At 43.3% G+C, this 15,226-nt stretch overlaps 1 protein-coding gene and 2 long non-coding RNA genes across 3 annotated transcripts; 1 reads left to right on the top strand and 2 right to left on the bottom strand.

The window, feature by feature from the left end:
• Positions 1-5: 5 nt before the first annotated feature.
• ntrk2b (neurotrophic tyrosine kinase, receptor, type 2b) lies at positions 6-13,144 on the top strand. Its single transcript, XM_019890126.1, has 19 exons — positions 6-203; positions 1,422-1,496; positions 2,225-2,296; positions 2,483-2,551; positions 2,721-2,872; positions 3,093-3,229; positions 4,350-4,482; positions 5,991-6,296; positions 6,376-6,393; positions 6,496-6,504; positions 7,133-7,167; positions 7,315-7,414; positions 7,748-7,936; positions 8,416-8,546; positions 8,629-8,801; positions 9,004-9,244; positions 9,809-9,967; positions 10,140-10,378; positions 10,409-13,144. The coding sequence occupies exons 1-18, from the start codon at positions 13-15 to the stop codon at positions 10,323-10,325; spliced, it is 2,376 nt and encodes a 791-aa protein (XP_019745685.1). The 5' UTR covers positions 6-12; the 3' UTR covers positions 10,326-10,378; positions 10,409-13,144.
• LOC109527930 (uncharacterized) lies at positions 6,860-7,793 on the bottom strand. The gene is made up of 2 exons (XR_002170604.1): positions 7,722-7,793; positions 6,860-7,165 (listed from the first exon to the last, which is right to left on the bottom strand). It is a non-coding gene; the product is annotated as an uncharacterized LOC109527930 (long non-coding RNA).
• Positions 10,533-13,711, bottom strand: LOC109527931 (uncharacterized). Its single transcript, XR_002170605.1, has 2 exons — positions 13,487-13,711; positions 10,533-10,641 (listed from the first exon to the last, which is right to left on the bottom strand). It is a non-coding gene; the product is annotated as an uncharacterized LOC109527931 (long non-coding RNA).
• Between the last annotated feature and the right edge of the window lie 1,515 nt (positions 13,712-15,226).

The raw sequence follows: 15,226 nt of genomic DNA, 5'->3' as shown, positions 1-15,226 counted from the left end.
TTTTTTTTTGCGATGGACTGGCATGGCATGGCTCGGCTAGGATTCCTCCTGCTGGCGCTGCGCACACTGCGGGGGCTGAGCGCCGCCTGCCCCGCCGCCTGCACCTGCACGGTAACGCGGATCGCGTGCGTCGACGGAGCGGCGCCGAGCATCGAGGATTTCCCGCTGCTCACGCTGGACGACATGGAAAACATCACCGACATGTAAGGGCGTGCGTGCGTGAGCGTGCGCGCGCGTATCAACCTGACGATGACGATGAGATGTTAGGATGAAGGTGATCATGTTCACGTACCCCCACCCCCTCCTTTAATATCATCGCGTATCATTTCATCATAACAATCAAATCGTGCTGCCGCGTGCGTGTGCACGCGCGCGTTTCTACGTGTCACTAACACCGAGCCGCGCGTGCGTAATCCTCGTTCGTGCACGTTTATTTGGATTTACACAGCATTCCATGAAATGTGCACGCGCGCACACACACACACACACGCACACACGCACACACACACACACACACACACACACACACACGCGCGCACACACACACTAGCCCAGCTTTCGGAAAGCTGTGTCCATAAAGAGTCGTCAATGTGACAACCAGAACACCCCCCCCCCCCCACCCACACACACACACACACACACACACTCACACTTTCCCTGATTAGATTGTTGAAAGATTGCACACATGCAGGTTAAGTGTGTTGGCCAGACATGGCAATGGTCAGATATATGATACAACAGTAAAAATTACATAATTTTCAAAAAATTTGTGGCAAAACCTTTTTTTTTTTTTTTCGGATAGAAAAAATAAATATAGCCTTAGCGACATTTGGTGTGAATGCTTGATTGACTGTCCTGCGATTAGCTGTCAACCGGTCCATCCCGTATGCGATTTCTCACGCCAAAACTTCAGCTTAGGCCGGCTGTTTTTCGTCCTGATTTGTCCCTTCCCGACCAAGGACGTCAAATCCCACACTATCGTATGTCTTATAACGTTGTCCTATCTGACGATCCTTATATCTGTGGTGTGTGAAAAGTGGATTTGTCCCGACAATGCAGTCCAAAACAAGTCAGGTCTGACAATCTTAAATATTAAACGTGTTCAATATTTACGACTGAAAATCGCTGTTAGTGTGGGGGATATCCACGTCTCCTTGAGTCAATCAGTCCATGAAATGTGATGTAGACAATATGTGGCTCATCAAAGAAGCGCACCCATTGAGGAACATGGAAATGGTTGTAAATAAAACAAAATATGTCCTACACGATTGTTTTTGTCTAAAAGTGGGTTGCCAGACAAGGGTATGTATTTTCCAAAGCAACCAACCTATCCTAGACAATCTCAAGGCACATATGAAGACTATAAAAATAAAAATAAACCACAACATCCATAACGTTTTGTATTATCTGCTCCCTGACAGATACATTGCAAATCAAAACAGGCTGTTTGAGCTCAACGACAACAGTCTGAGGCACTACATAAACCTCCGAAACCTGTAAGTATCCCACGTGTTTGTAGTATAAGCATTGTTTCAGAGTGACGCTTCACATCTGTGTTGCATGGAGTTCACCGCCTGTTAACTGCTATTCAACTCAGGGTGACATAACTAGCTTCTACAATTTTTTAAAAGCTCAAACAAACAAAAACCAAAAAACCTTGATCTCTGCTTTACATGGGGTCGACCTGCTATTCCAACCCAAGACAATTGGACTCAACATTAGGCCAAGAGAATTAGATGCTGTGTTTTGAAAACAATCAAACTGCAATGTCTTAAGAACAGCACCTGCTAGCTCAATGCTAACACATAGTGGAAAATCCCACAGACATGCTAACGGTTAGTATTGATAGCTGCGGTTTTACAACGCTTTAAGTAGAGGCATATGTTCTTTATTCTCTGTGGAAAATAACTCATGTCAGCGGTTTACTGAGTTGTAGAAGTAGAAGAAGTCTATTCTGCTTCTTTTGCGTCTACACGGCTGTATTACACGGTACTGCCTCCCAGTGGCTAAGGCAGGCACACAAGAAGGAAAAGCATATTGAATTAGATTGCAACATTGCACACTGTTTTTTATAAAGTACTATATTATAGAGTGATATTTTTACTCCAAAGAAACAAAAATGAACTTTTATATCAAGGCATTATTGTATTCTGAAACAGTATGTGATGATTATGGTATCATGCCACTTCGTTGGGCTCATCTGACGAAAACTGATTTCCCACAGAACAGTAACCAGGACCAGATTGACGTCCATATCCCCAGATGCCTTTTACAACAATACAAGACTGCAATACGTGTGAGAAGCCTTTCACTTCATTTCAACGCAACATATCCTCCTACTACTAGTAATAAATTTGTTGTTGTCCACTATGGATAGACAGACAGACAGGAAAATAGCTAGCTAGCTAGCTAGCTCGATAATTTTTAATATAATGCTTCATATTGGTGGCCTAATGTTTTTTTTGTTGTTGTTGTCTTTTAGGAATTTGCGAGACAACAACCTGTCGACGCTGTCATGGAGGACCTTTCAGAATTATAACATCTCCTATTCGTAAGGCCCGTTCTTCAAACGCTAGCTGTTGGGTTTGCATCTCATCCAACTTTTCTGTCCATTGACTCCGGGGTCTGTTGGTTCCGGGTCCACTAAATTGAGATTCTTTTGTACACACAAAGAGGCGCTATCTTGAGAATCACTGATCCGACCAACATGATTCTTTTAGTCTCCTGCTCTCCGGAAACCCTCTGGACTGCATCTGCGAGAACCTCTGGATCAAACTGAGGAGCCAAGAGGAACCCGACAACCAAGATCTGCAATGCAAGGACGAGCAAGGAGCAACAAAAGTCTTTGCCACGCTCACGCCGCCTGACTGCGGTAACGTGAAACCACGTTAAAATAAGCAACGCTGCACAAGCTTCCTGAAAGTCCTGAGAGCGATCGATGGGGGGTTTAAAGTTCCAACCCCGCCACACACACACACACACACACACACACACACACACACACACACACACACACACACACACACACACACACACACACACACACACGCACACACCTCATACTTAAGACCATCTCTTTGTGTCTCCAACAGTGGTTCCTCAAGTAGAGGTCACCCCCACGACGGTGACCAAGATGCAGGGCACCGACGTCAAAGCTTTGTGCAGCGCCTCGGGCATGCCACCTCCGGAGATCATGTGGAACCTGGACATGATCTTCTCTCACTATGAGGTGAGCCGGTCTAATCTGATTTGCCAAAGAGCTCCAATGAGGCTTCACGTTCATTTCTCGAAGGCTGGCGTTAGGTCTAAGGTTTCATTCTCCAGGGTCTACATTACAGTCCTGCACGTGTCTAATTTTTCAAGATCCGTCTTCGACCGGGAGATATTCAACACCCCATCAACTACCGCACAAATAAGATCCACAAGCCCACCTGAAACCCACTGAAGCTTTTAGTGATCAAAAATAAAACGTCTACAAAGCTTTGAGTGGATATGGATCACCGTTGAGGAGTGCGCCAAGTCTTTTGCTTAAAAAGATTGGGAAAAGCTGTTCTATGAAGAGAGCTATAGGCTAAAGGATGTTTAATGTTTTGGTGGGTAACGCTATGTAATGAATGAGGTTTGTTTTCATTTTTGGGTCAATTGTGAGGACAGATCTAGGGATTGTTCATTTCTGTCAGGGGGTTGACGGGCGTGCGTTGCTTAAAAGGTTTGGAAGAGGCAGTTGTACAACAATCTCATGCTGGTTATAATATAAATAATAAACGGGGGGTTACTTATTCATCATATTTTTATTTACAGACCAAGGGAGTGCTGGGGAAAGAGGTGCTGCATTAGACAGACTGCAACCTAGTGACATAAATACGAAGCAGGGCATCGAACAGCGTATAAATCCACTAGTAAAAATAGTCCAGGCTAATTTGGCCTATTTAAAAATGGGGTCTTTGCTGAAAAGTTGTCGGGTTTAGAAAAAAAAAAGGTCAGACAAATTCTACATCGAGACAGGCTAAACAACCTTTGTTTTGCTTTTTGGGGGTGCTGGAGGGGGTTGACTGGTGCACTAAATATGCCACTTGAAGCTAACGAGTATAGTTTTGGTTGTTGTTTCCCGACAGACCCCAGGATAGTGTTAGCAACCATGCTATGCCGTGCTATGTGGACAGTTTGACCGGATGAAGATGGAGAGTGACGCTAATGCTACAATTTCATCTTTAATTAAAGGCGGGGGGGGGAGGGGTTGAAAGAGTTAGCATTTTAACCTAGCCAAAGTCACATTACTACAGCTAGAGGCTAACTGGTGTCCTCTTTGATTGTTGTTGACGAGCCACCATGTCATCCTATGTGTCCAGATTGACCCCACAGAGACGGAGAGCAGGCTCACCTTAACCAACCTCTCTCCCGAGGACAACGGGCTGGTGATCACATGCACCGCCGAGAACATGGTGGGTCAGACTGAGGCCACGCTACAGCTCAACATCCTCTGTAAGCACGCATTAGCACACCAACATTTACAAATGTGGTTGTTTGGTTTTTCCGAGTGGAAGCAGCAGAACCTGGTCACTTTGTTTTCATTACTGCCTCCGTTGATCTTATTGACTTGTTGGTGTGGTTTCCTGTCCATAACTCTTCCTCCTGTAAAGCCACGCCGTCCTCTGCTTCAACGTGTTTCCTCTTCCATTGTTCACCGTGAAGATGTTTGTCGCCATGCTCAGTAACAAAGCTACCGGTAGCTGATGCTAACGTTTGTCTTGATAGACTGTTTTCACCAGATGTCACACAAATAGTACCTCAGGGTGGCAAAAGCTCAAATGGCACCACAAATGAAGAAATAATTCTGGGTTAGCGGTACACTAACTCTATCGGGGTGTTGATGTCCAACCACTTGAATAATTCCTTGTCATTTGACCAAAATAGTGCAATTGAGAAAACTGGGTAAATGGCCTGAATGATGATTTTAGCTTTTCTTCTTCAATGTGTGAAGTATCAATCCCAAATTAGATGTTCCATGCGGTAAATTGCTTCCAAGGGAGACGGAATTCCGGCTCTAGATTATATTTCAACAGGTAAATGGATTATATAAATAGACGTGGTGGAAACAGACATAGTTAACATGATGTTAACATAATGCTAATTTTGACGTCTCTGTTCATGGCAGACAGTGATGCAATCTTCTCTGCACAACTACTTATAACATTGACTTGATTTGTCCTCCACGCATACAAATTCCGCTCGCTCAATTTTTTTTATTACGGTATTTTTTTTTTTTTAAAGAAAATTGAAAATTACCTTAACCTTTTAGTGTCTGTGGAAGTGCAATGGACGCACTTGAGGTTTGGCACCCAGAAGTATCTGTTGTTTACAACCATTATGAAAACGTTGTAGAAAAGGTTTTGCTAGTGCCAATGTTTGTCTCCATACTCGGTAACCACCATAACCACCCAGAACATTGCCACTATCAACGAAGGCTAATCCCCGAACATTGCCGCTATCAACTAAGGCTAATGTTTGTCTCCGTCTTCAATCACCCAAACAACAAAGCCACTTTTAGCATGGGAGGATTTTTCCCACTTTACTCAATGACAACATTTCATAATCTACCGTAATTTTTGTCTCCATCTTGGCTAACCATCAACAACATAGCCACCGTTAGCGAGTGCTAATATTTGTCGCCATAGTTGGTAGTAACCTTCCAAAATTGCCAATCATTCAAGTAACTTGCTCAGGTGACAACTCAAAGCGTTATTTCCACTCTTGGCCAATGCTAATGTTTGTACCAATCGACATCCCCCAAAAGTTCATCTTAGCTGGTGCTAATGTCGGCCTCCATTTCAGCTGTATTGTTTGTCTCCATTTTTGACACCCCCCACCCCCGAAACAACATGTCCTCTCTCAGCCTTTCAATGTTGTTTTTCCTTCCGGACGGCTCCTCCCTCCCCGGTCGTTGACTTGCCAACCACTCCCCACCCCCGTGCGACCGCTCATCCCGTCAGTCGCCCCCATCATCCAGCAGCTGCTGGAACCGGAGCAGGGCCACCACTGGTGCATCCCCTTCAGCATGACGGGCAACCCCAAGCCGGAGCTGCAGTGGTACTTTGAGAACGTGACGCTGGAGGAGCAGGACTATATCCGGACCAGGATTCACCAGTCCACCAAGAGCGAGTACCACGGCTGCCTGCAGCTGGTCAACCCGACGCACATCCACAATGGTGTCTACCGGCTGGTGGCCAAGAACCAGTACGGCCGCGACGAGAAAATGGTGGCGGCGCAGTTCATCGACCCGCCCTACAACCACACAGGTGCGCCCACATTTCGCTCTCTTTCGACTTATCGTGGTCCAGACCACCGCTAACATCGGTTTTGTCTCTCCTCCTGTAGAAGATCTTTTCTACGACTGTGAGTGACCACGCCGGCTGCATGTCTAGTAGTGTGTGATTGTTTTGAATTCATGATTCTGTATACCTTCACTTCTGCTGCTGCCTGTCTTCATCTGTCCAGACACCACTGGTAAGCCATTTATTATTTTCATATTTTTGTATTGTAGCCCATGTAAAGTTATGCAAAGCCACAAATGCTACATAGATCATAATATTCAAATAAATGTTTGAAAAGAAACAGTTCTAAAAGTCAGAATACAAATTGGATTTGTAATTAAAAGTCAAATAGAACTGAACAGTACAAAATACGTTCTGGATTTAAAAAAAATTGTTTTAAGCCTCTCCAACATTGTGCACAATTTGAAAAATTCATTTTGTGATTGTTTCTCGTACCACTAGAGGGACAATTACTTACTAAAAAAAAAAAAAAAAACAACCAAAGTATGAATGAGCCCTTTTGAGGCCGGCAGCCTGATTCTATTTTAAAAAAAAAGAAAAAAGTGTTCAATGGGTTCTCTTTATTTTTCTCAAGATGCCGTGTCATGTCCAACAACTTTCAAACGTGCTCAGCTAATTTTAGCTACATAGCTAAATACTAATTAAGTTTTTCTCAACAACCCTTTAAACCATTTTAAACATGCAAAACATTTTTTTTGTGTGTGTTTAACCTTTTTACACATTTAAACACACACACACACACGCACATCTGATATGATGTGACTTTTCATGACTCACAATGGAGTTCTGCTCCCTTCCAGACTCGCCACTGCCGCCAATGGATGACAGCATTGCTGTAAGTGAGAAACAAGGCATTACAAATGACTGCATTAGACTAATTTAACGCAGTGGGCCATCAGTGGCGTTTTGTCAAATGGCCATCCCCCGTGGTATATTTACTTTGTATATATTACCCCCCCCACCCCCTCTCCCACTCCCTCAGGTTTACATGGTTGTGGGAATCGCCGGTGTGGCTTTGATGGGCTGCGTTCTCATGGTGATCATTCTCAAATATGGAAGGAACTCCAAATTTGGAATTAAAGGTTAGTCATGTTAAAATGCTTTCAGTTGTGTTTTCTTTATTTTTCTCAAACTTCTATCCCACCTCCAAAGTTCTCTGTTGCTACCGAGAGAAGGCGCTGCAGCAATAAAAATACAATAAACACATTTGTTTTAGTGTTAACACCATTTTTGGAGACATTACATGTGACATATTCTCTGGTTTCATTGCTCATGTTTTTGTGATTATTTTTGTGACTTGCTCTTGCATGCGAGTGTATGTAGAGTGTGATATAATATGTAAAGTTGTATTTAAATTGATTATTCAGAAGAAAATTTCTTCACACTCACCCTCCTCTTTGCCCTCGTGTTGCCAGGCTCGTCGTCGGTCATCAGCAACGATGACGACTCGGCCAGCCCCCTCCACCACGTCTCCAACGGCAATAACACGCCATCGTCCTCCGAGATGGCCCCCGACGCCGTCATCATCGGCATGACCAAGATCCCTGTCATTGAGAACCCGCAATACTTTGGCAACTCCGGCAGCATGCTGAAACCAGACACATGTGAGTTAGCGCCTGATCCGGTAATCCGCTACCTTTTCACATACATCCATTTCGGTGCAGCGCGAATAGATACCAGTCATCGGAGATGACAAAAAAAAAAACTGTGGAATTAAATTGTGGACAGTGGTGGTTATAAACATTACCACCTAAAAGTACCACCTAAAAAAAAAAAATTAACTCCCCAAGTACCATCATTATGACCAACATAAAAATACAGGACTAACTGTTCATTGAAAACAAGAGAGAGATTGTATTTCTAAAACGAGATTGAATACTATTGCTTTTTTTTATAAAGTATAATGTTACACAGTGCTAATTTTCTGATTAAAAAACATCACAAAAAATGTCTGGATTTTTCGAGAAGGTCGGAACAGATTAATAGTATTCCTATTCATTTCAATGGGGAAAGATTATTTGGGTGTTGAACGGTATTGCTTATACTATTAATAATATTTGTACATGACATGGCCTCCCCGCAGTCGTGCAGCACATCAAGAGACACAACATCGTGCTGAAGCGCGAGCTGGGTGAGGGCGCCTTTGGCAAGGTCTTCTTGGCCGAGTGCTACAACCTGACACCTGACCACGACAAGATCCATGTGGCCGTCAAGGTACAGGAAGCGTCTCGGGTAAGGATCGATTATCAATACGTTGCGCGTCCTTATGGATTCCTTCTCATGCGTGCACGGACAGACGCTAAAGGAGGCCAGCGAGAGCGGGCGTGCCGACTTCTACCGGGAGGCGGAGCTACTTACCAACCTGCAGCACGAGCACATCGTCACCTTCTACGGCGTGTGCGTGGACAGTGACCCCCTCATCATGGTCTTTGAGTACATGAAGCATGGAGACCTCAACAAGTTCCTCAGGTAGAAGTGGAAGTTTAACCATATGCTGAAAAGCTATAAAAAGGCTTCCCTACAACACACCTGATCAGTTTTAAGTTGCAAATAACATTCACTACTCGATGGCAGATGTCACTCAGTAGGCTTTTAGGTGCGCCTTATTATGCGGAAAATACGGTACATATATTTTTGTTTTTTACTTACCGACCATCATCGGATCACGCAGGTCCCACGGTCCGGACGCAGTGCTGATGGCGGACGGGCAGCACAGCATCCTGGTGGAGCTGACGCAGTCGCAGATGCTGCACATCGCGCAGCAGATCGCGGCCGGCATGGTCTACCTCGCGTCGCAGCACTTTGTGCACAGAGACCTGGCCACCAGGAACTGCCTGGTGGGTGAGAACCTACTGGTCAAGATCGGAGACTTTGGCATGTCCAGAGATGTCTACAGCACCGACTACTACAGAGTCAGTACATTTAAATTCCCCGTGGTTCATTTCATTTCGATGCCATTTATATGCAAATGAAAACGTTTTGCATATATGGATTAGTCTCTATGGTAATGAGGGCCAAGAGAGCAAAAAAAAAAAAAAAAAAATTGAGCGGATTCTTCTTTTTTTTCATATTCTTAAGATGTCTTCATAGAGAGTGTTGATTATCCTCTGTGGCTGTAAGGCCATGAAGGGATTACACTTCCTTTAGATCAGCTTCTAATATAGGAAAGTGTTTCCCAACCTGTAGTGAGCCAAGGCTGATTTTTTTTTTTTGGGGTGGAGGAATCTATCCTGTTATTCACTAAAAATGTGTTTTTTTTTTTGCACCCAGGCCAAAGCCATGCCTCTAAATATTGCGGTTGCGCCCTCTGGTGGCATTTTGGTGCCAAGCACAAGCATGTCCAACAGAGGGTCGCCACTCTTTGGCAATAGTTGACTCAATTGAAATGATGATGATGATGCCAGGTGCATGTGGCAGAGTTGCGTTTTTGTATCTTTTCTAATTCACTTGTTGTCGTGGTCTCGGCGGCGGCGCAGGTGGGCGGCCACACGATGCTGCCCATCCGCTGGATGCCCCCGGAGAGCATCATGTATCGACGCTTCACCACCGAGAGCGACGTGTGGAGCCTGGGCGTGGTCCTCTGGGAGATCTTCACCTATGGCAAGCAGCCATGGTACCAGCTCTCCAACAACGAGGTCAGTTCCACCTTCTGATATCATCTTTTGTAAACGAAATAGCAGAGATGGCTTCGTACAGGTTTTTATTGCCGTCATTTTACCAATGCTATCCTCCAGGTACCAGAAAGTGATCTTTGAACATCCAGTTTCACCGCCGGCCCTTAATTTATTTAATTTTTTTTGCCTACAGGTGATCGAGTGCATCACGCAGGGCCGTGTGCTCCAGCGGCCGCGCACCTGTCCCAAGGAGGTTTACGACCTGATGCTGGGCTGCTGGCAGAGGGAACCCTACATGAGGCTCAACATCAAGGAGATACACGCTATGCTCCAAAGCCTCGCTAAGGCCTCTCCCGTCTACCTGGACATCCTGGGCTGAGGTGATTGCTACTAAGCCCTGCTGTACAGTTACGTGTGTGTGTGTGTGTGTGTGTGTGTGTGTGTGTGTGTGTGTGTGAGAGAGAGAGAGAGGCAGGGAGGAAGGCGTGCGGCCGTGTACAGTTAGTGGACGTGTAAATGTCCCCTGTTAATGTTACCCGTCGTCAGTGCGTTGAGAAAAAGCCTTAAATTCGGGACTTATATTTGCTTTAACGTCCCTCGCTGTGCATCCAGTAGCAGGCCGGTTTCAACTGGGGGGCAGGGGGGGGGCAGCCGTAATGCATTCTGGGTCATATACACAGCCCATGTGTTCAAATCTGGGAAAAAAAAAGTGGACGTTGAAAATGAAACCAATCAAAAATATAGGAATATACTGGAAGACATTTTTAAATTTTGTTGCGTATTCGATTACATAATTCTATTTATTATTATTTTTGCCCTTTTTTTTACCAACAAGTCCTCTTGCTTCTACTTGAATCCATATAGTATATATAATTGTTGTCTATTAACTTATTTGTAATTTTTTTCAATCCTTTAGAAATCTAATCTTATGTACAAGAATATAAAAAAACATTTTATAGCACACCATATTTAGCAGGTTAAAATGGAGTCCAGTCGCCTTGGTAAATACCGTGAAAAATAATCATTAAATGTAAAGGAAAATTATATAATATACGATCATGTAGAGAATGATTATTCTTTCAAAATTGGAATAAATGAACAAAGCCACTAAATTATAAAAAAAAATAATAATAAAAAATAAAAAATAAACCCCATTTTGTGTACTGAACCATATTTGTCAAAATGGACCCCACGCACCATGACTTCAAGACAAAGATGTATTGCGAAACAAATCGATAAATGTGGGAAGAGTTGCCAAAGTAAAAGAAAGTTTTGTCATGTACTCCAAGAAAAAGAATACATACGATAAACGGCCTCGACTTGAGCAAGGAGACTACTGCGTTTATTAGCGTTTGATCCCCTCCCAGTCAATGATGTCATATTTTCTGTAAATAGGTTCCCACAGACTGGCCATACATATACGACGACCGTGTGGTGTTTTCAATGTTGTCGGGAGTGCTTTCAGCAATTGTATTATTCCATGTACTTCAAAAGCACACATGTTGAGATATTGAGCTGTGCCCTCCCCCAAAACCCGAAACATAAGAAGAGCACAGTTTATTTTCATATCTTTCCAGATTTTTTTTAATCCGCCAGCAGCATCACCATTTTTTGTGGATCTGTGTCGTCCACTTGAACAGAACAATCCAAATTGTTAAAAAAAATAATAATTAAAAAATTATTGTGGTTTTTTTTTTTTTTTTTTTTTGGTGCGATACGATCCAAGCGATGACGTGTCAGTGACGACGCCGGCATGGCCTCGGAGCATTAAGTTACGAGCAAGCATCTGGGCGGATTGCTCTGATGTCATCCCAATTTTGATGGCGTCGCGAGTTGTGGTTGTGACACACTGCGGAGGCTTGGCCAATGTCGCTGCGTTTTCTCGATGACAGCATCTCTCACCCGATACATACGGTATTGCCAACGGTAAACGGTATCCTGATACAGAAAATGATGTGACTAAATCGATGTGAATCGCAGAGTAATTTGTGATACGGTATCGTGGTATTTAACAAGTACAAAATATCATGTGATTACCAATGTATTGCACGGGTCCTCGAGGTGGGGGGGGGGCATGTTTGATATATAGCAGGGCTGAGAAAATAATTTATCTATCTTAGAATATCGAATAAAATGCTGGGCGCGGCAGGGGGAGCTTAACTGGGGCTACACGTATTTTTGACAGGGCTATCAACCTCCTTAGCCCCGCTATAGCGCCATTCCCCCTTGTGAGGGACAACCCCCCCCAGACAATTGCAAATACTTGATAGATGTAATTTAGCTCGCAATATGGTTACGCCACTAATAACATTTGCTCGTAATTTATATGTATATGATATTGCTGGATGGATACTGCACCGTATTGCGATATTTTGTCCCACCCGGAGCTGTTTTCAAATTTTCAGAATGTCGAAAGTCCGTGTTCGATTCATTTTTTAAAAAAATGATGTTAAGCAGCTATTTAATAAGAAAAAAAGATAGCAGAATCACCTTTATTTGGTTTTTATGACGTCTGCTGTAGATATAGGCTACGTTACACACTAGCATACCCGTGCGGGTATCACGCATTCTGGGCCACTGACAATACATACATCATGTACTGTAAATAACATTTGTATTTTCTTTGTGCTCGTGGGAAAAATAATCCAGGTGAATATCCAATCTTTTTCATTTTAATGTTCACTCTTAATTTCGGGGGCGCAGAGAAGTTTGTATTAATAAATAATAATAAAAAAAAAGGCTTCTGACTGACTGTAGCCTCTCGGGATCCTCTTACAGATGAATAACTGTGACTTTGCATCATGAATAGTATATTATTTTGAATGTAATCCAGAAGGCCGGGGAACCTCTTTTGAATGTAATCAATCATGTGGGATTGGGTGGAGGAGGATAATAATTGTTTTTGTAAATATGTGGTTTTAAAAAAAGGGACGAAAAGGACCTTGATTAATGTGCAAATTAATTTTACTTCTTGTACAAATACGACTGTGCGTGTGTCTGAGATGATGTGTGTGCGTTGCTACGCACACTCGGATGCAAGACTGTGCGTGTGTGTGGGGCAGATTTAACCTTGCTTTAACCAATCAATCAAATCAATCAATCAACCCAATGCTTTGTGCATCATGTGAGTAGCTTAACCACAATTAATGGAGATGTTCCTTGTGATACTGTGCATTTAATAAAAAGTGGTATGTCTTACACGACGTGCACGCGTCATCTTTTACACGTCTTCCAACAACCCAAGGTGACACAAACACTTGGAAAAGAAGTAAGACACCGTTTTCCAATGACGGACTATCAACTGAAGTTTAAAAACCGCTTGACGATCCCTTCCAGACGATGTTTGACATATGTGAGCGAGCCAAAAAGAAACCAAAGGCATTCCTGTGACCACCATTTTGTTTCGAACAATACCTTGAGAAGAGTGACAAGAACAGCTGCCAAACGTTGCGGGTGTGTGTGTGTGTGGGGGGGGGGTATGATTGTCCCCTATGGTGCTATCATAAGACTGAGCACATAGTGGGTGAGGAGGTTGCTCACCTTGCATAGAGCCGCCGGTTCCGGATCCTGGGTTCGGCCCCTCAAGGTTGTCCTCCTTGTCGCCAACAGCTGCTTCTCGGCGGCACTAATCTGTTCGTTAATACGTCACATAGATTGCAAAAATTCAATTCACACTTGTTGCTTGGTTTCCCACTTCACCTGTTGCGTTTTTCAAGGGGTCTGTACTAGTGCCACAAACGTTTTACATTCTTTCTCAAGCTTTTTCTCCCGCTCTGATATCCATTTTTGTATCCTTTCGCATTTTTATTTATTTATTTTTTTTTGGGGGGGGGTCGGTTACAGTACGACAAGTTGGAATAACAAAACCTGCCTATTGAAATTGTATTAAAATGTCATCTGTCCGTTATGAGATAAATATTTATTCTGAACGTCTCCAGATGATGTAAGTGGCACAGTTGCATGCTGTTATGTTTTTTTTTTCGACTATTCAGGGTCTCTGTCGGGTAAATCGCTACTGAAGGCCTAATTAACCACTGAGGATAAGACCGTTGCTTTTCCCATCTTCAAAAACACAACCAGCAATTCTTTTTTTCCTCTTTCCATCATTTCTCTCAATGTACAACTTCCTTCTTGTGCCCTTTAAACATTTTTTCCCCTCACAACTACCATGTTAATGTTTTTTTTTTAGGAAAAACATGAGTCTCATTATAGTAACAGTCATTCTTCACAACTTTCTCTTTCCTGAAATCATGACGTGCTTTTTTCCTTGTACCCATACTTCTTTAATGTATTTTTTCTCTAACCTTGTGTAGGCTTATTTTTGCCACATCTTTTCTTGCAAAGTTATGACTGGCTTTTGCGCCTTTAAGCCCATGCATCCGACTGAGCGGCAAACATCTGCTGGGGGAGCAGACATTGATTTTTCATCAGGGTTCGTCCGAGGTCGCAAAGACATACGGCAACAGTATCTCGTCGCCGACAGTTTTTATTGTTGCGACGAGTAAAACAATTAAAACTGTTGGCAAATGTCTGCGACCTCGAAAAACAACATTTGCTACCTTCGCAAACGCTGCCAAGGGCTTAACATTAGTCCCGCAATATTACTGTCTTTCCAAGTATTTGACGGCAATATCTTTTCTCGTCACGTTCCGATATTTTGGTTGTCAATGTGTCCTCCAATAATCCTTTGTGCAAGACAACACCCGGGCTTCATTTCAACCTAAGGAGGTGCAAAGCGGTGAAGGCCTCTTGGCTTCATCAAGAGCTGTGCAGTTTGGATTTGTTGTTACATTTTTTTTTTTTTTTGGTAAAAGAAAAAACGTCCGCCCATGTCTTTGAACCATTATTAAAGCCACAAAATTCAATATACATCTTGTTGTATTGTACACAGTAGGGTCAACATAGAAGAAGGCGCTAAGGCGTCGAGATTCGTCAAGGCTCCGAAACAAACATGAATAAATACAAAGTGCTAGCCTTAGCAGAAAAATGATGTGGAGGGGGGGAAAAGAAAATTAAAAAAAAAAAAAGTGAACAGACACAAGCACTCGTCTATGGATTACTGTACACGGTGTCTACTCACTAATCAGTTTTTTGTGACTCCTCCTTCCGATGTGCGTTAACCAGACACGTTTTTTCTTCATGACCCCAAACCCAAAGAGAAGCACGCTCTCTGGATTTTAGAGGCATCCAAGGAAAGGTAACCAGAGTCAGCGTGTCAGCTTTGGGCTTTTTTTTTTTTGAATGATTAAAGATCATGCGCGCTGCAACGAACCGCATGCA

This window comes from Hippocampus comes, unplaced genomic scaffold, assembly GCF_001891065.2.
Source record: "Hippocampus comes isolate QL1 unplaced genomic scaffold, H_comes_QL1_v1.1 scaffold185, whole genome shotgun sequence".
Lineage (NCBI taxonomy): Eukaryota > Metazoa > Chordata > Actinopteri > Syngnathiformes > Syngnathidae > Hippocampus > Hippocampus comes.
Note: the sequence above shows the minus strand (reverse complement) of the source record. Positions and strands in the feature narration are given on the sequence as shown.